Raw genomic sequence first — 23686 nt, 5'->3', positions numbered from 1 at the left:
ATTCTAGGCAGAGGGAAGAGCATATGCAAAACCGAAGGGGAGGCGTGAGTGCATGTCAGACACTTTTCCTTGAACTTCTTTGAATTTACCTACTCCTGTCTGCCCTGCCAAGCATCTGAGGCCTGGAAACCCACTGCTGACACCCTTTGCTCCGAGATCATGGAAAAATAATTTTTACCAGGATGCCCTTTGGGGACAGGGTGGCACGTATCATTCTCCCCAGCAGGGAGTGCTCACTCGATCTGTTGCTGAAGGAAGAATGGCCCGATGGGCACCAGCACTGAGTAACCTTCCAGCATCTGTCAGGGTCCAAGGCCACTGCCCCGGGGAGGGGGAGGAGACAGCTAGCCCGGGGGCTGGGATGGGAAGCTCTGCCCGGGCCCTGGCCCTCCCGCAGCCCACAGGACCACAGGACGCACACCGCCCCGCCCCGGGCACACACGCGGTCACGTGCCACTCGGTACAAGGACTTTATTTGAGTTACGATAGTGCCACACCCAAACTACAGTAGCACAAAACATAATAATACAAAAAATAGATTCCCAGCTCCACACCCCACGTCCAGGCGCACCGAGAAGCCGGCCCTGGGGCTCCCGGCCGACGGGAGGGGCCTCTCAGCCTTCAAGCTCTGGAGGAGCAGGCCCATCCCTGGGCCCGAGCCCTGCCCCCAGCCCCCCGCTTTCTCAGGACGCCTGAAGACATCACTGCAGTCCGCAGCCCCTCTGGCCGAGCCACAGCCAGGGACACTTGCTTCCAGCCAGGGGACTTGCGGTCCACGGTGCCGGGGACACTCTGAGGCCCGCGGCCCTCGCGGGGAAGGCCCGGAGGAGGGCGGCGGGGGGTACACGGAGGGGCCCCGGGAAGCCTACCTCGGGGCGCCAAGGTGCGCGTGGCAGCCCGACTCTAGAGACTTCTCTGGCTCCCGTCCCACTCCTCTGAAGAGCTACCAGGCCTGCTGCTTGTGAGGCGGGTCGCCTGGAGCCCAGCCCGCCTCAGGCCCATCCCGGAGGCTGCCAGCAGCGGGGCGAGTGCCTGAGGGAGCGGGGGCCTCACTCACAGGCGCCTGCGGCCACGGGCTAGACAGGGCCGTGGGGGGCCTTCCCTCGGCGCCTTCCGGGCTGCAACCCTCCACCGGGGAGTCCATCTAACTACGAGGATTGTCTCAGTGCACCCCAGGGGCGGGGCGGGGTCCTGCACGGTGGCCTGGCACTGCGGGCGGACGCCTGAAGGCTTCACTGAGGAGGCAAGGGCGGCCTCAGATAAGGCACTGAAGGGGGGGCGGCCGCGGGCCGGGAGCCCCCCAGGCGGGGACCCAGCTCGAGCCGGGCCGGGCGCTGCGGGACAGGACAGTGGCGTTCGCCTTCCTCCTTCCCGGGGGAGGGGGGTCAGCAAGGCAGACCCCGGGCGGGAGAGGCCAGGAGGAGGCCAGCGAGGCCACCAGGTCTCTCGGGGCTCCTGCCGTGCAGCTGGAGCGCTCTAGGGCCCCGGGGCCGGGCTTGAAGGCCACCACCCGGCCGCCTCCTGCGACAGCCATCGATTTCCTGCTGCGACTTTGGGGACCAGCCCGTCCTTGGTGGGGTTCCCGCTGCCGGCCTCTGGGGACAGAGGCGGCCGGCTCCGAGGGGCAGGGTCCGCGAGCTGCCCCCTGTGGGCCGCCCCCGCCCCGCTCTTCCCCAGACAGCGGCTGCCAGGGCAAGGGCCAAGCGCCGGGGCAGCTCTCCCCTGGGGGACGTGCTCAGCGGGGGGACGTCCTCGGGCCACCTCACAGCGAGGGAGGAAGGGACAGGAGAACCAGTGGGGCTTCCCTTATCCACAGGTTATGTAGAAAAACAGAATATAATAAATATACCAATCCTTTCCTTAAAAAAAAAAAAAAAAAGTGTTTTAAATGCATCATTTCCCTGAAGATTTCCAGTGTATTCCACAATGTTTAAAAAATAGTTTCCCCAAAAATATATCTTTAAAGCATTTGACACAGTGGTATTTGTGGTGTTTCTGGCGCTGGATGTGGGCGGGGGGCTGTGTCCCACTGCCCTTGTCAGTAGGGGGCCCGGGCCTGGTAGGCAACCAGTCTGACCCCCAAATGCCCGTGAGAGTTGACGCACACGTGCCTGGGATGACAGAGTCTTCACAGGGGATCAAACGTCAGATTATGTTGAGAACCCACATCATAGGCTCAGTTCCGGCTGGAAACCCTCCAGTGCAGGGTAGGGGGGCCCTGGGTGGCCAGGGTGTGGGGCGACACCCCGGGTGCTGGATGGAAAGGCGGCTTTGTGGGCCCCACCGGGGGGCTCATCCTGTCTTGGCTCGAGGTGTTTCCACCCTCACCAGACTTCACACTTGTGATGAGGGTTCATGGGTGAGCCAGGGGGGCAGTGGAAGTGTTCTGAGAACTCCTTGGAGTTAGAGACGGAGCCAATGACCCGGAAGCGGGAGGGGCTGTGAGGATCGGTGATGAGGCCTTCATGGGAGCTCTCAGGCGTGCGGACAGAGCACCAGACCTTTGTGAGGCAACAAGGGAGAAGCTGAGTCACTGTGGGGCCCCGAGACCAGCAGACTGCCCCCTCCATCCACAACAGCAGGAGAATGAGCCCCCACCCGGTTCTGAGACCCCTGGGAGTCAGGGGGGGCTACTAGGTGGGTAGGGAAGAAACCGGGGGCTGGTATGCCCCCACCCCGGCATTCCCCTACTGCAGTCACCTTTGTCTGGCCTGGGCCTCTGCATTAGACTTCATCTGAACAAAGGATTCTGCCTAAAATCCAGTCTGAAAACTTTGACCTGAGTCCAGGTCACTCACTTCCTGGACAGAACAAAAACTATCTAGTGGCCTGGTGGCTCTGGACACCAACAGAAAACTATACATTAATGCCAACTCAAAGGACATCCTGGGGCATCTTCAGTTTAGGAGATTTCTAGAACCCCTGAACCAGAAGGGCCCTTAGGACCCACTTGTCCTCCCATCTAACTGATACGGGAAACCTTTCAATGGCATTTGTGGTCCTTAATGGGATTTCTCTACTGGCAGGAAGCTCGCCTTCTTACAGAGTAGATGCCCTATGAACAATCCAATGAGCTAGAAGGTTCTCAGTTGGGGGAACTTGCCTTTTGGCTCTCAGAGCTCCTGCAGAATGTGCCTGGGTTTGGCATATTTTCCTATAATGAACTCACCTGTGCAAAGCCCAGGAAGAAGAGCTGGTTATTGGTGAGGCCCAGGGTGGGCAACGTCTGCTCAGCCCCGTTCTTCTTTATCCAGTTCTGGTAGGCCTGGGGGAGAGAAAGCAAAGGTCAGGGGCTCCCATGACACAGGAGCAAACAGGGCGGCAATGGGGAGCCAATGCAGGAGATCTCGGCAAGCTCTACCCTGTTGGGGCAGCGACTCGTTTTGGGGAGTCTGGGCCCTGCTCAGCCCAGAGAAACAATCTTCACTTGCACTCATTCCAAAGGGCCTTAAAAATAATCTACGTGGCCATGGCTCTCAAGTGCATACTTCTAGCTCCAGCCTCTTCCCTGATTTGTGTATTCAGTGGCTTCAATTGGATTTCCAAGATGCATCCAGACTTAACACACTACAGACAGAAGCGGGGAGAGGGGTTACGTACACACACACTTTCCCACCGCAGTAAATGGCACCTAGTTCCTTGGGCCCCAACCTCAGAGTTCTTTTTTGAGCTTCTATTTCTTTCTTTTCTTTTTAAAAAGATTTTATTTTGGGGCAGCCCGGGTGGCTCAGCGGTTTAACGCCGCCTTCAGTCCAGGGTGTGATCCTGGAGACCTGAGATCGAGTCCCACGTCAGGCTCCCTGCATGGAGCCTGCTCCTCCCTCTGCCTGTCTCTGCCTCTCTCTCTCTCTCTTTCTCTCTGTGTATGTCTCTCACGAATAAATAAATAAAATATTAAAAAATTTATTTTATTTTTTAAGAGTTTTTTTTTAAAGACTTATTTATTTATTTATGATAGACAGAGAGAGAGAGAGAGAGAGAGAGAGAGAGAGAGAGGCAGAGACACAGGAGGAGGGAGAAGCAGGCTCCATGCAGGGAGCCTGACGTGGGACTCGATCCCGAGGACTCCAGGATCGCGCCCTGGGCCAAAGGCAGGCGCTAAACCGCTGAGCCACCCAGGGATCCCCGAAGATTTTATTTTTTAAGTAAATAAAAACTCATGACCCCAAGACCAAGAATCACACGCTCTTCCGACTGAGGCAGCCAGGCAGCCCTGAACTTCTCGTTCAATTATCCAAACCACCTAAATCTGGCCACTTCTCACCCTTGCCATGGCTTTGCCCCTTCTCTTGCCTGGACAATCTCACAACAGCTTGCTAACTAGACTCCTTGACTCGAGCTGGTCCAATTCCAATCCCTTCTCAACACAACATCTTAAGTCATCCTCATAAAGCAAGGTTGGCAGACTTTTCTGCAAAGGGCCTGAGAGTAAATATTTTTAGCTTTGGAGGCCAAATGGTGTTGGTGCAACTGCTCAGTTCTGCCTTTGTGGTGTGAAAGCAGCCGTGGACAATGGCAGCCAATGGGCCTGGAGGGGCCCCCCTACAATTTTATTCACAAAAACAGGCTGAGGGCTGGTTTTGGCCCATAGGGTGTAGGTTTCCTAACCCGTGGTTTTTTGTTTTTTTGAAGTTTTATTTATTTAAGTAATCTCTACACCCCACCATGGGGCTCAAACTCATGACCCTGAGATCAAGAGCTGCACGTTCCTCAGACTGAGCTAGCCAGTCACCCCTGCTGATCCTGGTTTTAAGGGATAAAATAGAGGATGTCATTCTTCTATTTAAAAATCCTGTGGCAGCTCCCATTATACAGAACAAAACCTAAGCTCCTTGATCAGCCGACAGAGGCCCTGTGAGCTCTGGCCCCAGCCACTCTTCCAACATTCCCTCCCTCCACTTCACCCGTGGACACAGGCTGCACGGTCAAAGACAGGAAGACCAGCTTCTTCCTCATCATCCAAGTGTCAATTTAAATGTCACTCCCTCCAGAGGGCCTATCCTGACCACCGCTCCCCTTGTTCTGCATTACTTTGCTCTATTTCATATTTTATATTCTTTGTCTTGTCAGCACCTGAAATTATCTTATTTGTTTAGGCACGGGCTGGCCCAGTGTTTCTGGGCTCAGTTTCCTCACCTGTTAAGTGGAGCTTGTATACCTAATGGTAAAGTTGTGGGGTGCTGAGCAGAACCTGGCACATAATAAGGCCTCAAGACCTGGTACCTTATAGTATTTCTGTTCTCATCACGATGAGGAGGTGGCTCTGTCCTGCTGTCTGATAGACACCTCCTCCTCTTCCTGTGGCCTCTCCTCTCTCCCTTCCCACTCAGCTAACCTTTCTGAGCATCTCCCCGGACCAGGTCCTGTGCCCAAGTTGTCTGTCGCCCTTCCGACACCCCACGGATGCTGGAGTAGGTATTCATGGCCAAGCTCACTGCAGCCCAAGGAGGCTCCAGAATCAGAACTTGAACCCGGAACCAGAACTTGAACCCGGAACCGACTCCATGACCATCAACCCTCCCTCCCCTCCTGGGTCTGCTGCTGCCTGGATGGGTGACACCTATCCCCGCAAGGATAGGAACAGGCAGGCGGTCAGGTGGCTCCACGCTCTGTGCGGAGGTTTCTGCAGGGCCCCGTGTCAGGCTGCTACCACCCAGTCGCAGATGAGGAGGCAGAAAGGAGCGGCTGCAGCTTGTCCCAGCTTGTCTGGACTGGACAGGCCCTTCCTCCCCGCCCCTTCCCCTGCCTCCACATCCCAGGAGGCCCCAGCACAGACCCAGACGGGGGTGGGGGTGGGGGGGGGGTGGGGGGGTGGGGGGGTGGGCAGTGGGGGGCAGGTGAAGGCTTACCCGATAGGCCGCCTTGAGGCCCCCGTTGTCGGCGATGTTCTCCCCCAGCGTGTGCCGGCCGTTCACAGGCTCCCCGTTCACACTGTAGTTGCCGTACTGCTCCACCATGCACTCCGTCTGCTGCTTGAAAGCCTCCACGGATGAGTTCTTCCACCAGGGCCGAAGGTTCCCGTCCTTGTCATACTCTCGTCCTGTGGGGTCAGAGGGAAGCATAGGGTCAAGGGCGAGAAGGGGAGGAGGAGGCCGAGGTGGAGCCACCGGCCCATCCCCCGGCTCCCTAGCAACACTGGAGACATGATGCTGGTTTGGGGGCCAGAGTTGCTGGGAGAATGAGCCAGGCTGGCTGGGTGGTGGGTGGGGGAGAGAAGATGGAGGAAGGTGATGTGGGGAAAGGCTCAGAGTGTCTACGGTGTTGGTGGAGCTGGATTCATTGTCAGGGCTGGCTGAGGGCCTGGGACCCTGAGCCTAGGAAGGGGGAAATAGAGTCAGCAGCACTGGGATCACAGGACAGGCCCCAGCCTCTAAGGTCCCACCTCCTCCTTCTTGGCCTTGGGGTCCCCAAGGTAGGAGGGAATGAGAATTCTGGATGTTTTGATGAGGAGGAAAGTGACCTCAACTCTTCTGATGGCAGTTGGCCCAGAGAAGTCTCCAGAGCGCTGGAGAAATGTGAGCTCCCTTCTGACTCCTAACACCCACTTCTGAGTAGGGGACACCTTCCAGCAACCTCCTGTGTCTGACACAGTCCCCACAATCACCACACGAGGCTGCAATCATCATGACCATTTTACAGACAAGGATGAGAAATGACAGGACTTGTTAAAGTTCATTCAATCAGCAGAAGGCAGAGCCAGAATGGAACCCAGATCCATTTGTCTCCAGACTTTTGGAAGTAACAAGAGCAAAGCAGAAGCAGCGGGGCCAGGCTTCGATGCTCCCTCTCTGAAGGGGACCCCAGGAAGTCGTACCTTGATCATCAAAAGCATGAGTCAGCTCATGGCCCACGACAACACCAATGCCACCAAAGTTTAAGGCCCTGGAGGGGAGGACACAAAGGTGAGGGTGATGCCGCTTCCTGGGTCTGGAGACACAGCAGGGTCCCATGGGGCTCTGTGGAGACGTAGCCACAGCCTGAGCCTCCAGCTAAGCCCTGGAGGCTAGTCAGAGGCTGAGCAAGCAGGCTGTAGTCAGCCTGTATCCACCGGGTGCCAAGCACTGTGCTAGATGCTCCACTGAACTTTACTATCCTCTCTGGTCACCTCAAAAGAGTTTGGCATTAGTGATGGACTCTAAAGATAAGCAAACTGAGACTTGGAATGGTTCGATCACTTTGCCCAAAGGCCACACAGTCAGTAAAGAGCAGACCTGGGATTCAAACCCAGGGCCATGTGCCTTTCCTTTCTGAGACCTTGCTCTCACACTTTGCACCCCTGCCCCCCCAAGCTGTGACTGCTCTAAAACACCACTAGAGGGGCATTCCTCTAGATAAGGCACCTGACTTCAGGTGACACGCCCCCAAGCTCCCACTGTGCAGGGGCTTCTGGATCCCAGGCACCCCTGGAGGGAAGCACAAGGAGTGAGGATGTTGTTTTCTTTGCAACATCACCGAAAGTCCCAAGCTTCCTTGGCTAGCGGGACCAGAAGCACTCAGTGAGACTGGCTGGCTTGTGTGGTCAGCCGTGGGCCACAGGGCTGGGCTGGGTGTCCATGGAGGGGTGGGGGAAGGAGACAGGGTGGGAGCACCACAAGCATCCTACTTGGGTGAGGAGCGGGTATAGAACGGCGCCTGCAGGATCCCGGCAGGAAACACAATCTCATTCTTGGTGGGCGAGTAGTAGGCATTCACCATGGGGGGGGTCATGCTCCACCTGCAAGTAACACACACATGAAAGTTCGGGCACAGTGGGTAGGGAGGCAAGTGGGGTCAGCCCATCTGGCAGGTGTCAAGGGCCTTAACCCAGCCTCAAGTGCACACAGGCACAAGGACACCTTTAGCAGCACTGTTTTTGAGGGGAAAACCAGAAAACACCCACGTGTATCAATTCGATAAAAGGTAAAGGTATCAATTCGATCTGATATCACACACGTAGTGGAACAAGAAGGTTCTTACAAAGAACCATTACATACTGAAAGGCCACTGCTGCCAGGTAGTTCTCAAAGTGTGGTCTGTGGACACCTGGTAGGGTCCCTAATTCCCTTCTAGGGGGTCTGTGAGGTCAAAACTGTCTTCAGTAATAATATTAAGACATTATTTGTCTGTTCCACCTTGTTGACATGTGCCCTGATGGTGTGAAAGCAATGGTTCATAAGCCTTGGAGCCTACGCGTGAATCAAGTAGGGGCACCCGTCATTCCAGTCACCGTGTTCCTCACCAGGAGAGATAAACCCATTTCACTTAGGAACACTGTTGATGAAGTAGCATGATTACTTAATTTTTTTTTAAAGTTTTATTTATTTAAGTAATCACCACACCCAATATGGGACTCGAAATGGAGTAAAAATCTTTTGATATTTGGTGTGACCAGATGGGAAGTCCACATAAGCACCTGTGCTTTTCTCACAGGACCCCATTTGTACTTGTGAGGATGACTGGCAAACTAGCATTTCAGACTTGGGTATTTGGCAGACATCTTCCTGAAAATGAAGTGAGCTTATCACCTCAAGGGAAACAACTGCCGTCATTTGTTGCCTGTGACAAAAAGTCAAGGTTTAAAAAAAAATTTCGGGGGTGTTTGGCTGGTTCAGCTGTTAGAGCACATGATTCTTGATCTCAGGGTTGTGAGTTCAAGCCCCACAATGGACATCGAGGTTACTTAAAAAATAAGAATAGGGGCACTTGGGTGGCTCAGTTGGTTAAGCATCTGCCTTCAGCTCAGGTCATGATCTCTCGGGAGTCCTGGGATCGAGCTCCGTGTTGGGCTCTGTGTTCAGCAGGGAGTCTGCTTCTCCCTCTCCCTCTGCCCCTCCCCTGCTTGTGCTCTCTCTCAAATAAATAAGATCTTAAAAAAAAATGAAAAATTCAAAAATCTATAAAGTTTCAAGCAAAATTAATTAATTAGTAAATTAATTAGTAAAATTAATTACAAGAACTTGCAAGAGGTCACCATAAACGTGACAGCTTCCTGATATTGTGTGGGGTTTTTTTTAAGATTTTATTTATTAGGGATCCCTGGGTGGTGCAGCGGTTTGGCACCTGCCTTTGGCCCAGGGTGCGATCCTGGAGACCCAGGATCGAATCCCACGTCGGGTTCCGGTGCATGGAGCCTGCTTCTCCCTCTGCCTGTGTCTCTGCCTCTCTCTCTCTCTCTCTGTGACTATCATAAATAAAAAAATAAATAAATAAAAAAATATTTTATTTATTAAAGAGAGAGAGAGAGAGAGAGCGAGCACAAGCACGGGGAGCAGCAGAGGGAGAGGGAGAAGCAGGCTCCTTCCTGTTCAGGGAGCCTGACATGGAGTTTGACCCCAGGACTCCAAGATCATGAGCTGAACTAAAGTCAGATACTTAACCGACTGAGCCACCCAGGTGCCCTGACAGCTTCCTGATACTTAAAAGACTTCTCAGGAGATCAACAGTGATATGAACAAAGGCGGATTTTTTTGGATATTGTATAATGAAAATGTCACTATTTAGAGGTTGCATAAAAGTCAGCAAGCTATTGTTTCTCGAATGACCAATGCATAATGTTACAAATCATGGCTGGGTCAATGATCCATTTAAAGTGCGAGACAGGGACACCTGGGTGGCTCAGCAGTTCAGTGTCTGCCTTTGGCTCAGTGCATGATCCCGGTCCCAGGATTGAGTCCCACATCGGGCTCCCTATGAGGAGTCTGCTTCTCCCTCTGTCTGTCTCTGCCTCTCTCTCTGTATGAAGAGTTCATGGCTAGGGGTTCAGGTTCTGTAGTGTGATTAACCTTTAATAAATTACGTGCTGAGTTTCGGTGCAGTATCAATGAAGAATGTACACAGTATCAGAAAAAGCTACTAAATCATCCCTTCCTTTTCCATTTTCATATCTGCATGAGGCTGGATTTTCATTTTGCCATGGGGAGTGGCTGAAGAGGGGTGAGAGAATCTTTAAAAAAAAAAAGATTTATTATTTGAGAGAGAGAATGGGGTAAAGAAAGGGGGAGAGAGGGGAAAGGGGAAAGGGAGGGGAGAGAGAGAGAATGAGAATCTCAAGCAGACTCTCTGCTGAGCATGGAGCCTGACAGAGGTCTTGATCCCATGACCCTGAGATCATGACCTGAGCCGAAATCAAGAGTCAGGTGCTTAACCAACTGAGCGTCCCAGGCGGTCCTGAGAGAGAATCTTAAGCAGGCTCCATACCTAGCCTGGAGCCTGATGCAGACTTGATTTCATAACCCTGAGATCATGACCTGGACTGAAATCAAAAGTTGGATGCTTAACTGACTAAGCCATCAGGAGCCCCTAGATTTTCTTTATATATTTCAAAATAATATACTGCAACAGATTGAACACAGAAGCAGATATGAGACTCCAGATATCTTCTATTATCAGATATTAGGGGCACCTGGGTGGCTTAGTGGCTGAGCTTCTGCCTTTGGCTCAGGTTGTGATCATAGGGTCCTGGGATCCAGCCCTGCATCGGGCTCCCTATAGGGAGCTTCTCCCTCTGCCTGTGTCTCTGCCTCTCTCTGTGTCTCTCATGAATAAGTAAAGCCTTATAAAAAAAAAGCCAGATATTAAAGAAATATGCAAAAAGTAAAATACCCTTTTCTCACTAAACTTTTAAAAAATGGTTGTTTTTCATAAAATTTACACTAAATTCATACAATCTCCATACACAAAAAGACTCTTTGAGGTCAAATAACTTTTCAACAGTGTTGAAGGGGGAGCCTGGCTGGCTCAGTTGGAAGAGCATGTGATTCTTGAACTTAGTGTTGTGAGTTCAAGCCCCACATTGAATGCAAAGATTAGTTAAATAAATAAAATAAAAATAAAATAAAATAAAATAAAATAATAAAGAATGTTGAAGGGATCCTGATGGTAGAAACATTTGTCCACTTGATATTTCTTTCTGATGTAGAGGGGAAGGTCAGTGAGGAGAGGAGTGAGACAGAAAGGATGTTTTTTTTTTTTTTTCTTATGATAGTCACAGAGAGAGAGAGAGAGGCAGAGACACAGGCAGAGGGAGAAGCAGGCTCCATGCACCGGAAGCCCGATGTGGGATTCGATCCCGGGTCTCCAGGATCGCGCCCTGGGCCAAAGGCAGGTGCTAAACTGCTGCGCCACCCAGGGATCCCAGAAAGGATGTTTTTTCTAAGTGCTTAGTCACTGTCTCCTCCGGGTGAGCCCCACAGAGACGTGTTGTGGGGTACCTGAAGCCATGGGAAGATAGAAATCGAAAAGATCATATTTATATTCAAATAATCATGACTACATTAATGGGCGGGAGGCAGAATTTATTTTTTATTTTAAAAAGGATTTTTATTTATTTATTTGAGAGAGAGAGATAGACAGAATGAACATAAGCAGGGGTAAGGGGAGAGGCAGAGGGAGAAGCAGATTCCCTGCTGAGCAGGGAGCCCCTATGCTGACATTGGGTTCAATCCCAGGACCCTGAGATAACCCAGGGCTGGATCCCAGGACCCCAAGATCATAACTTGAGCCGAAGGCAGACCCGACTGAGCCACGCAGGTGATCCCAGGAAGCAGAATTTAAATGAAAAAGTTTAAGCTAAATTAAAAGACTTCAGATAAATTCAGAACCTTGTGGCAGTACCTGTGCCAGATTCTGGGGATAAAAAAAACACTTCCCGCACATTTGGGGGAGGGGGTTCCTTGATAGGAAGACAGGATCTTAAGAGAAAACAGAGATGGTCAAACCCCCCATTGGCCACGAGGGGGAGCAAGAAGCAAAGAGAAGTTGCTTCCATCTTGGGCTAAGATTTATTCTGCAAAATGTTTTAGGCGTGCAGAGAGCTTATTTTGAGAGCTACAGCTCGGCTCACAATATGAGTTTTCCAAGGAGACTGCTCAAAAAGGAAAAAAAAAAAAAAAAAAAAAAAAGACAGACACCAGGGCTCATTCCAGATTATTTTAAGAAACTTTGAGGACCAGGAGGAAGCTGTATTTCAAAAAACTTCCCCCAGGGGGCACCTGGGTCGCGTAAATGAGCCTTCAACTCTTGGTTTTGGCCTGGGTCACGAATCAGAGTTGTGGGATCTGTGGGATCGAGCCCCAGTGACGGCTCCATGGTCAGCACAGAGTCTGCTTGAGATTCTCTCTCCCTCTGCCTCTTCCACTTGTTCTCTCGCTCAAATAAATATATAATCTTAAAAAAATAAAAAAGACCCTCCCTTGAGGGTCCTGATGTGCAGTGAGGTTTGGGACGCACAGCTGTCAGGAGCCCATTTGGAATCTTCCCTAGCTGAGGGCCTCCTCTATGCCAGATACTGCCCAGTCATACTTGACTGTCACATGGCTCCTCCCATCTTATCTGCAGATAATTGAGGCAGAGGCTCCCAACGCTGAAGTGGTGGAGCCAAGGGCATGAGGCCAGGCTATTCCTCCAATAGGCTGGGTGCTGAGGGGGCACACAGCTCTGGGCAGGTCCCAGCTCCTAGCCAGGCACACTTCCTCGGCCCATGGCTTTCTCATCTGAAGAGTGGGAAACCAACGGTACCCACTCCTCACATGGCACTTCTGACAGTTACATGTCTGGCACACGGTGCATATGTGACAAAGGCAGGCTCTGCCCAGAGCGCCCCTGTGTGCTGGGAGCCAGAACCCTCCTAGCCAGGCCCAGGGACTCACTGGTCTCTGTTGGGAGCTTTCCTGAGCTGGTCGGCAGTGACCCTCCAGGAGAAGTTAAAAAACCGCATGGCGTTTTCGAAGTAGAGGTCGGGCACTGCAGTGTACTGGAGAGGAAGCAGAGTCACAGGATCAGAGCGCACCCGGACGGGAGGGCCTCGGCTCCTCAAAGCCAAACCCCTCCTTCTAAACCCAGGGAAGCTGACACCCCATGGGGTTAGGGGATTGGTCCCCAGGTCAGAAGCTTGGATGGAGGGCTCGGGTTCTCACCTCGGCCCTGACCCTGCTGGGGCCTGGCACCTTCTCCCATGTGGGGACACACCAAGAGCTTCACGGGGGCCACTCATCACCCAGCAGGGTCACAGGCCCACCTCAGAGCCCGAGCCTCAGGCAGGAGGTCTGTCCAGCTCTGTCTGATAGAACTTTCTGTGATGATGGGCTAGTTCTAAGCCTGTGTTATCCACTGTGGTAGACACCAGCCACACATGGCTACCGAGCATTTCAAATGGGGCTAGTGTGACTTTTAAATTAAATTAAATTTTAATTAACTTAGATTTTAATTAATTAAACAGTAGTGGCTAGGAGTTACCACACTGCATAGCACACGAATCAAGCTGGGATCCATCTCTGAAACATCAGGGGACAGGCATCACTGCAAGCTTTCCTCAGCACTCAGCTCAGCCTTTTGGCTCTTTTCAGGGACAAAGTTCTCCCTCGGATCTGCTCCAGAGCTTTCTGGCTTCTCATCAGGGCTCTGGTAAAACTCTGGGCCCTTGGGGACAGGACTCTGATCCTATGGGCTATGCCTGGGCTGTCCCCAGGAGCCTCTGGATCTTGTGTTGTGACACCCTGGAGCATCTTAAATTATTCTCAAGGAAAAAGGCTGTGGAATGAGTCAGGCCCATATTCTCAGAAGTAATTTTAATATTCTTAGGTTTTAAATAGAGCCACGATGAGAGGTTATTATAATTGCAAAAATGCCTGAATTTCACAAATTTCAATCACAAGAAGATATAAAACTATCTTTCAGGGCAGAAGCATAATCCATTTACAGGGATGACCTGCCAAAAGCTCTAACCACCAGGAATATATCAAGTATGTTTGCTGCCTCAATTAAGCTTAACCGTGCATTTGGGATTCATGCTCTCTTCCCCATTAGCATTTTGAGGTCCAAATGAGGTCCAGGTTTCTCTGGGAGGGTGGGGGAAGACCCTGGGGAGAGGAGGAGGCAATCTTGGGGAAGGAAGAGGCAGTATGAGGGGCTCCACTTGTCACTCCACCTCCTGCTGTTTTAGGGGCGTCAATCTGTCTCTTCTAAGGTCTGCTCACCTCTGTTATTTCCCACCCATTAAATGGAGCATCTGGCAGGGCACATGGCACTACTTGGTACTGACTGCTGGGCCCTGACAGTGGCTCGAGAGAGGCAGGCTCCTCCAGCCCAGGACGAGGGGCAGAGAAGAGCTCCCTCTTGCCTGATTCAGCCCCACGCCACCGCATCTTGAGATGTCTTTACGGTCAAAGTACTTCTAGCTTCCCAGCTGGACCCAGCCTGCCTCTGCTCTTCCCCAAGTGGGGGACCTCCAGGGACATGCGGGAATGCAAGGGGGCAGGGTGGGAGCCACTCACATCATTGAACACTTTGTCGAGCTCCTTGGGATCCATGATAAAGTTGGGGTAGCCTATCATGTTGTAGATAGCGTCTGCCTGGATAGGAGAGATACAGAGGATGCTGAGCACCCAGCAGTGCTCTGGGCCAAAGGGAAACGGGAAGGTCCTCCCACCATGGGCTTCCACATCTCTTTCTGGAAAGATTCCTCTCTTGCCTGACTTCTACTTACCCTTTGGGTCTCTGCTTAAACATCACTTCCTGAGGGAAGCCTTTGCTGGCTGCCGCCTGCTGGACTATATCAAATCCTTCATTCTCCGTTAGACATGTCACATCTCCTTGCATTTTTCCCATCACTCACTCACCACAGTTTATCTTTAGTCATTAATGCAATCATGTGTTCACGGCTGACCCTCCTTCCTGCTGGAATGTTCACCCCCGAAGGCAGGACAGCACCAACACTGCTCACCAGATGTGACTGGTCTCCCTTCATGCACCCTCCTCCATCCGTGGCTGCAGCTCTTGGAGGGGAAGCCTTAGACACCCCTTACAGCACCGCGCCAGCCTCACCTTTTCCTTGGCTGATCTCCGAGTCTCTTCATCCATCCACTTCAGGGTGCTCAGGCTTTCCTCGAATGCCTTCTTGATCTCTAGGATTATCTCGCTGGCCTGAGAAGACAGAAGCTGACTGGTGAGGTCTGGGCACTGGATGCGCACCCCATGCAGGAGGAGGCCAGAGCCTAAATTCAGGAATCAGCTCAAAGCCTCAGGCTCTTCAGTGCCCAGAACACTAAAGTCCTGCAAGAGAAGACTGGAACTTCCATAAACAGAGCTTTTGGCACCGCAGACACTCAGGATAAGCTTTGGGAAAGCTGAAAAAGTCTCTCTGCAGAACTTTTCAGAGCCTTTAGTGTGTAACATGAAGTTTTATTCTTTTGGAGGGAGTAAAATTCAGAGCCTTTTTCAGACTTACTGGACCACAGGATCTCTTTTTGATGGAATGGGCTTTAAAATCTAGAGCACCCGAGTTCTGATAAGCAGTTTCATAAATGTGGTGTTCCGGCTGGAGACAAGCAGCTGTTCTCGAGGGTTATAATGTCACAGGCAGACTCGGAGCCTGAAGGTTGTACAGCAGAGTAAGGAAGTCGTGCAGCAGAAAGAGCAGAGGGGCTGATGGCCGACAGAACTGGACAAAGATTCCATACCAGCCACTCACAGGTAAGTCACGTAAGAGAAAGGAGTCTCCGTTTGTTAACATTTGACTGCAGAGAGCATCTATGTAATTAAAATCAGTAATAAAAACTGGAACAAAAATATAACAGCTGCCATTTACCAAGCCCTTGTTTTGTGCCAGGTGTTCTCTGTGTGTAGCATCTCATTTCCCGTCCCACTGCGGGATGGGCAGCCCTGCTTCCGAGGTAACGGTGATGGGAGAAAACTGTCCCAAATCACCCAACCAGGAGGCACGGATCCAGGATCTGAACTGGGGCCCGGCTGCCTTCACGCACCTAGCCGTGATGTTCCTCCGCCTGTCCACAACACGGGGTTACGCCACAGGGTAAGAGAAATGCCACCCTTTAGGCCAGAACTGCTCTGCCAACAGGGTCTCGCTGGGCCCTTCCTTCTGCTTGGGGGTGGAGGTGGAGACGGCCTCGCAACGGGTTAATGACAATACAGTAGAGTGCCTGGCACTCAATGACAGTAGCCATCCTGGGGAACTCACAGCACGCAAGGCTTCAGAAAACAGGACCTCTGGGTTAAGGCTGGGGCCCTGGCCCGGAGCAGGAAAGGTCCAGGGCAGAGCAGAGTGGGGGCTGCCAAGCTCAGGAGGGGCTGGAGCAGGGGCGCCGTCAGGGCCTGTGTGCGAGGGGAGGCACTCACTATGCTCTTGCTGTCCTCGGCAAATGTCGCTTTGACAAACATGGGGCCCAGGGCGAAGCCCAAGTTGTTCTCTGTGTCGCTCACGCAGAACTTCCACCGAGGAAGACAGGTCTGGAAACACAAGGGAGAGGAGTTACCGGGCCCCATCCTTCTTCTTCCTAAGCCCCGTCTGTCTGGGAGGCAGTAGCTGGAAGCCTGTGCTTCCTTCCAGAACCTCAGGGAGACTTTTCTGATGCAGTGGAAGTTATTTTAGGCACTGGACCAAGAGGCCACAGAATATTGCTCATGGCTGCCATCTACTATTTCCTGAACGCCAGGCTCCGTGCGTGGCATGTCATGAACAGTGTCTCACCGAGCCATGAAAATGAACCTGGAAGGCAGGGATGTGGGCCTTGCAGCTGAGGAGGCAGAGACTCAGCAAGGGGAAGTCACCGGCCCAGGGTCTCACGGGGAGTGAGGGGGCCTGACAGGCCTGACCGTGCACCCCATGCCCCTACCCCTACCTTGCCCTGGGGGAAGCTAAGAATCCTGGTGGCCAAGACTTGAGAAATTTCCTCATCTACCCACGCACGACAGGAAAACCTCCCCGGAAGGCCAGGACCCAACCCCATGGAAAGCCTCCTAGGGGAAGGGCCGGCGCAGGAATGTATCAGGGCATGAGTGTTATGGCCACTCGCAGTGTCGCCCACAAGCCCGCCAGCCCACAGGACACCTCTGCGGAGCCAGAAGCGGGCGCCCTGCTGGGTGCAGCCTCATGCAGTGTGGCTCCGGGTTCCGGCCCCGCTGGCTTCCCTGCCCCGGGCAAGCCCTGTGTGACCACCTGGGGTGGCCCTGCCCTGTCAATCCGTAAATCTCTTGTGTGGCCTCCTGACCCCAAAGAACAGGTGGCATAAATCACCAGGCTCAGAGTGGCCGGCTCCAGAACAGTTTTCCAACTGACAACAACCAAATGCCCACCAACAGGCAGCCGGATAAACAAAATGTGGTATTTTTATACAACAGCATACTACTTGGCAACAAGAAGGAGTGAACTACTGATATACACAACATGGTTGAATTTCACAGCTGTGAGCTGAGCACAAGAAGCCAGACACAAAAGAGCACACGAGGGGGGGTACAATCCCCCCATGCCCATCCACACCCACCTGTGGGACCGTCGGGCGAGGGGCTTCAGGGAACCTTCTGCTCCCAGGATGCTGGAGGGACCGGTGACAGGAGTGTCTCTACCTTGAGTGGGGTGTGGGTTTTGTGGGCCATTTCCTTTGTCCAAACTCACTGGACTGAGTACTTAGTGTATACTGCACATTTTATGTGTGTAAATTATACCTCAGCTAAAGAAATGTCTTCCGTGAAAGCAGGACTAAGGGAAGGACGTAAAGGGGCATCTTGGCCTTCCTTCTGTTTGGAGGCCCAAGTTCTTTCAAGCTTTCCCCACCCATGTGTCCATTTAGATGCCTTCCCACAACCTGCCCACCTACAGCTGGACACAGGCTGCGCCCACACCCGGCTGAGGCTGCCCATGCAGAAGGTCAGGACCAGGGGACCTCGAACTCATGGGCTCCGTGGGGTCTAGGCCCTGATGGCTGAGTCAGAAGCTGAGTCTTCCTGCCTTCTCAGGAGAGCTTTTGCATGAGCCCACTCATTCTTTCTTTCTTTCTTTCTTTCTTTCTTTCTTTCTTTCTTTCTTTCTTTCTTTCTTTCTTTCTTTCTTTCTTTCTTTCTTTCTTTCCTTTCTTTCTTTCTCTCTTTCTTCTTCTTCTTCTTCTTTCTTTCTTCTTCTTCTTCTTCCTTCCTTCCTTCCTTCCTTACTTCCTTCCTTCCTTCCTTCCTTCCTTCCTTCCTTCTTCTTTCTTCTTTCCTTTCTTTCTTTCTTTCTTTCTTTCTTTCTTTCTTTCTTTCTTTCTTTCTTTCTTTCTTTCTTCTTTCTTTCTCTCTTTCATATACCCTGCGTCTTCTGGACAGTTCCTCTGCACCCTGACTATGGCTATGTGCTTGGAACCTAGAGACAAATCGGCCATGGGCCTTGCCCTCAAGGGGCTCAATCGAAAGCACCCAGTGAGAGAGAAAGACACCCCAAAACAGCAAGGCTGCAGCAGTACATGCTTGCTGAGTGTTTACTAGGTGTGGCCCTAGCCCATATGATCGTCATGATAACCCCACGAGGCAGGTACCCCCTGTGCTGCTTTTTGCAGATAAAGAACATGGCGGTGGGTGCTTTAGCCTTTAGGATAGACTTTGGGGGGAATCCCTTTATGTAATTCCCAGACAGCCCCCTGGTCACCAGGCCAAGGATGAGTTACTGATTTTTTACATCTGGGAAGACTGAGCCCTCTGCTCCAATGGAGTGATTTGCCCGAGGTTGTGTGGTTAGAAGAAGCATTTCAAACACAGATCTTCTGACCCAAAGTTCTGTGCTGTTTCCTTACACCATGCACGGGGCATACGGTGACCCTGCCCACAGCCTGCCACCTCTGGGGTCTCCCAATTGCCCTTGCTTCTGCCAAGGCCTCCCTGCCAGCTCTTAGCATCCCACTGGTTAGAGCAGCACCCCGCACTCTGAGCCTGGCCCAGGGAAGCTCGCTTGCTTGCTCTATCTGTCTGTCTGTCTACCTACCTATCATGGTAAAATACACGTAAGATTTACCACCATTCTAACTCTTTTAAGTGTATGAGTCAGTGATGTTAGGCAAATTCTCACTGCTGTGCAACCAATCTCCAGAACTTTTCATCTTGCAAATGTGAACCTCCATATGCATTTAACAACTCCTCATGCCCCCCCTCCCTGTCCCCAGTCCCTGGCAACCACCAGGAAGCTCAATTTTCACTTCTGGCTCCTGCGGAGCACAGGCTGAGTGGGGCAGGGCTCAGGTGTGGCTGTGGAATCAGATGTGCTGGGATTGAGAACACATTCCCCATTTATGAGCTGTGTGACTATGAACAAGTCCCTTCCCCTCACAGAGCCTAGGTTTCTTCATCTATAAAATGGGCTGATGATAATAGCTCCTAACGTAGAGCTGTTATAGGAACTTGGTGACATAATGCCTATAAAAGGCAGACAGCGAATAATAATATCTTTTATTATTATTATTGTTATTATCATTATTGAGTGGCTGAAAGAGCCAAGAAGTCATGGTCATCCAGAGCTGGGTCTGAATATGAGCTTGGCTGCCTTCTTGCTGGGTGCCCTGGGAAGCCCTTCCCTGCCTGGAGCCTGTTTCTCCCTCTGCACTCAGGTGGGTGAGCAATGATGCAGGTGCATGCTCCACAGAGGTGTCTCTGTAACTATCATCCTGGGTCCTAGTCAAACTTTTCCCGTTTAAAGTCCCCTGGGCGGCTAAATGCTCCAGGGGACAGAGTCCATGCCTTGTCATGTCTGTGACATGGGCTCACCCAGGGCTGGCCCAAGGTAGGTGCATGTGGAGCAGGAAGGCAGGTCAACTGAGCAGGACAGCCAACTCTTCCCCTGGTCCTTCTCCGCAGGGCCAGGTGACTCTCATGGCTGAGGCCCCGTGATGCCCTCAGAAGGCTCTTATCCCCAGCCACCCTCTCCTTTAGTCCCCTTCCTGCCACAGGTGGGTGTACATCAGGATAGGAAAGAAAAGGAGAACTCTTTCCAGGATGAACTCCAGGACTGGAGGGAGGAGTCCATATCCTGTCATTCTCTTCTAGCCCTTATCTGGCTTTGTCCATTCCACTGAACTCTGGGAAGGGCCACGGGGGCAGGGGCAGGCTAGAGCCAGCTCTGCTTGTCCCCCAGGGTCTTGCTAGCTGCTGTCCTAGGGCGGGGGGTTGCTGAGTGTGCTGGGTGGGCTCAGCACCCTGGCCTCTACTGCTCTTTAGCTGGGACATTTCCCTGGGCCCAGACATGCTGTGCCCATCAGCACATAGGAGGGCCTCTTATGGCAGATGTGGGCTCTTGGGGCACAGACCCCACCTTACTTGTCTCAGTGTTCCCACATGGGACTCATGTCCTGTCTATTGGCTGCATGAATGAGAGGGGGACCGCCACCTCTGGAGAAAAAGTGGAAGTGGCCAGGGAGCTTCCTGTCTGGGGTGGAGTCCTGCGGGAGGGGAATGAGGGGTCTGGGAACCCTGGAAGAACAGACCCTCAGGGGGCATGATGGGGGCATTTGAAGGTAGGTGGAATCCACCTGTTCTGGGGCCTAGGAAGGTAATAGCAGTGAACACCTGTGTGGTCCAGGTGCTATACTGACTGTTTTGTGTTTATGGGGAAGGAGCAATATTACTGGGGGTCCCCTGTATAAAACAGGGATGATGATCACACCTACCTCACGGGGATAGGAGTTACAGGAAAGTTTCAGTTACAAGATCATAGGAGTTACAGGAAATTATTTATAATCATTACCATTGAGAAGCGATTGGGAGAAAACAGAAGCCATCTTTTGCTGTAAAGAAGGTAAATCTCTAAGATTCCTCTTTTTTTTTTTTTTAAGTTTTTAAAATTGAAGTAATCTCTGCAACCATCTTGGGGCTCGAACTCATGATCAAGAGTCGCATGCTCTTCCTACTGAGCCAGCCAGGTAACCAAGACTCCTCTTTACTCATTAGAGACCCAGTGTAATCATCTCCTTCTGGAAGTTTCTGTCCACCCCCCAACTAGATTGGATCCAGTCCTGGATCAGATTCTTTGCCTACCCTCTACCTCCCTTACAAGTTTCCAGGGCCCTGTGGGGACACCAAGGTTGCAAAAGCCTCCAACCCAGGGCCAGGCTCACAGTAGGTGCTCAGCATGTGAACGGGAATGTGCAGTAACAGGCTCACCTTCTTGGTCCCATACATGACTTCCATGAACTTCTCATCGGCATCCTGAAAGCGCTGATCAAGGAAGGAACTTGTCTTCCGCACCAGGTTCCAGATCATGTAGTTGTTTAGCAGGCTGGGGCAAGAGGAGGTGAGACAACTCAGGAACACCCCAAGCTGGGAGCATCACAGCACTTCCCCCACTGACCTTTAGGGGGCATTCATACCTGGCCTTCGGATGGCAGGCTCTCCCCCCACCCCTTACCTGCCCCAGTTTGGTGGGTTACTGCTCACTAAGCACAGGGAATGTCAGCTTTTCTTTTCTTTTCAATTTATTTATTCATGAGACATGCACACAGAGAGGCAGAGACATAGGCAGAGGGAGAAGCAGGCTCCCCATAGGGAGCCTGATAAGGGGACTCGATCCCAAAACCCCCAAAACCCCGGGATCATGATCTGAGTCAAAGGCAAACAGTCAACCACTAAGCCACCCAGGCATCCCTGGAATGTTAGCTTTTCAAGGTGGAGCCTGGGTCTTCTTTGAAAACCCCTTGGTGCCTAGTGCAGTGACTTGTATGCCACAAGACCTCAATAAACATTTGTCCGCATAGCTGCCTTTTGTCTGGAAGCCGGAGCAGCCGCAGGGAGACTCCCCCTGGATGGTGTGTGCTACTGGGCTGGAGCAGGGAGGAGGCTGCCATTTCCACAGCCTGGAGATGTCCCTGCCAGAAGGCCAGAGATGGGAAAGGGGGCCTAAGAATAGGAGGGGCAGGAAAGGGAGCTCTGGCCACCACGCCAAGGTCTCCAAGGAAGAGAGCTCACTGCCCTCTCCGTCAGGGCACAGGGAATCACTGTGGCTGTTGTCACCCTTGCAAAGAAGTCACCTAGCACCAAGAGACGTTCACTGTTGTGAACTAGCCTCAAAGTGGAACCAACTAAATGTCTGACAATAGGGCAGCCCCGCTGATGGCTCAGCGGTTTAGCGCCGCCTTCAGCCCGGGGTGTGATCCTGGAGACCTGGGATCGAGTCCCACATCGGGCTCCCTGCATGGAGCCTGCTTCTCCCTCTGCCTCTGTCTCTGCCTCTGTGTGTGTGTATGTGTGTGTGTGTGTGTATCTCTCATGAATAAATAAATAAAATCTTTAAAAAAATAAATGTCTGACAATAGGGGAAGGAGTAAATAATCATATGTACACTTGATGGACTACTGCATAGCTACACAGAATGAGGTCCACAGGGAGTGCGGATAACATGGGGAAAATGTTATGATGAAAGTTGAGGGAAAAGCAGATTACACATGTGGTCACAATGATGGGGGCGAAAGGAACCATGTATTAGAACCCCCCCCACACAAACACACTTTCTCTCTTTACAAACACACACATATGCTCCCCACAGCATCAACAGTAGTGTCTGGGTAATCTTAATTTTTTTTTGTAGTTTTTTAAAACCTCCCCAGCAAATCTTTAGAATTATTTAAAAAATCATATATAACACCTACAACATTTACTGAGCTCCATTCCCTGTCATTCTCTCACTGTGTTCTCATATCCCTACATGGTAGGTAGATTTCCATCCCCACCTTAGGACAGATAGCATGAGCCTGACAAAGGGGGATAAACTTGCCCAAGGCTACAGCTCTGGGAACGGAGGGTCTGGGATCCGAACCAGCTGCCTCTCCCAGGGCCCACTCTCCCTAGTCACTCTGTCCCCGGCTGCCCTCACCCTGTCTGGCCCAAGAAGGATAGGGCTGTGTGTGACCCCAAGGGCAGGTGCCAGGCCGCTGGCCGTCCCTTACCATTTGTCAGTGTTGTTGATGAGGGTGGAGACCTGCCCTAGGTACTCCTTGTCGTAGACAACGATAGGCTCAGACTCATTGATCTCCACAGGGTAGAAGATGGTATTGAGAAAGGGCAGCCAGTCGATGGCAGGTGCCAAGGCCTGGAAGGGAAGAGACAGCGTGACTCCAGCTGGTCTGCTTCGCGTCAGGGCCTCCAGGGAGCTTTTCTCAAGTAGGTGGCACTGGGCCTCCAAAGAACCACGCCTGGGCAGTGCACTGGGCAGACGTCAAGCCGAGGTTGGCTGGCTTCCATCAGAGGTGCTGTAGACAGAATTCTGACTTCAACTTGCAGTGGAGATGGGATGGAACAAAGGGGACACGGGGAGAGCGTCAAGCCCCCCCTATGCCAGGTGCCCCTGCACATGACTCACAGGACTTCTCTCTGTTGGACCTCAGGACAGGCCTACGTGGTAGGGGCCATAATCCCCATTTTATTGACGATAAGACTGAGCCCAGACAGGCCTGTAATGGAAAACTGTGTAGCATCCAGAGCCAAACTGCCCGGGCTCATATTCCATCTCTCTTACTTGCTAGCTGTGTAACCTTGAGTTAATGGATGAATCTCTCCATCCTTCGGGGTCTCATCTGAAAAGTGGTCTCCTCATCATAAAAGAACTGTCTGTTCTACTCAACACGTGCTTCTGTAATACCAATTAGCTTCTATGGGATTAGTCTATACGACCGGTAAACTCAAGAATGATAGTGGTATCAAGGGTAAGCGCTTTGGTCCATAGGTGATTTTTCTCAGGCATGGAGAAAGCAACTCAGAAGGACAACTTCAGCAAAGGAGGTAAGGCCCTTAGCTCAGCTGATGCACAGGAAGCTGGGCTGGTCAGCTCCATTTTTAAAAATAAGATTCTATTTACTTAATTTATTTATTTACTTATTTATTTATTGGGAGGAGGGGCAGAGAAAGGAGTAGAGAGAGAATCCTAAGCAGACTCTGTGCTGAGCGGGAAGCCCAATGTGGGGCT

General features: G+C 51.9%; 1 protein-coding gene across 1 annotated transcript in view; it reads right to left on the bottom strand.

The window, feature by feature from the left end:
• Positions 1–456: 456 nt before the first annotated feature.
• The window catches only part of ECE1 (endothelin converting enzyme 1), a 61402-nt gene continuing 38172 nt past the window's right edge, over positions 457–23686 (bottom strand). The window contains exons 9-19 of the mRNA XM_038531708.1: positions 22671–22813; positions 20893–21007; positions 16111–16221; positions 14800–14898; positions 14250–14327; positions 12627–12730; positions 7604–7714; positions 6815–6882; positions 5850–6040; positions 3170–3265; positions 457–2501 (exon numbers count right to left, since the gene is read on the bottom strand). Of these exons, the coding sequence (XP_038387636.1) occupies positions 2325–2501; positions 3170–3265; positions 5850–6040; positions 6815–6882; positions 7604–7714; positions 12627–12730; positions 14250–14327; positions 14800–14898; positions 16111–16221; positions 20893–21007; positions 22671–22813 (1293 nt within the window). The 3' untranslated portion in view covers positions 457–2324. The remainder of the gene's footprint in view (positions 2502–3169; positions 3266–5849; positions 6041–6814; positions 6883–7603; positions 7715–12626; positions 12731–14249; positions 14328–14799; positions 14899–16110; positions 16222–20892; positions 21008–22670; positions 22814–23686) is intronic.

The sequence above is a fragment of the Canis lupus genome, chromosome 2, assembly GCF_011100685.1.
Source record: "Canis lupus familiaris isolate Mischka breed German Shepherd chromosome 2, alternate assembly UU_Cfam_GSD_1.0, whole genome shotgun sequence".
In the NCBI taxonomy this organism is placed as follows: Eukaryota; Metazoa; Chordata; class Mammalia; order Carnivora; family Canidae; genus Canis; species Canis lupus.
Note: the sequence above shows the minus strand (reverse complement) of the source record. Positions and strands in the feature narration are given on the sequence as shown.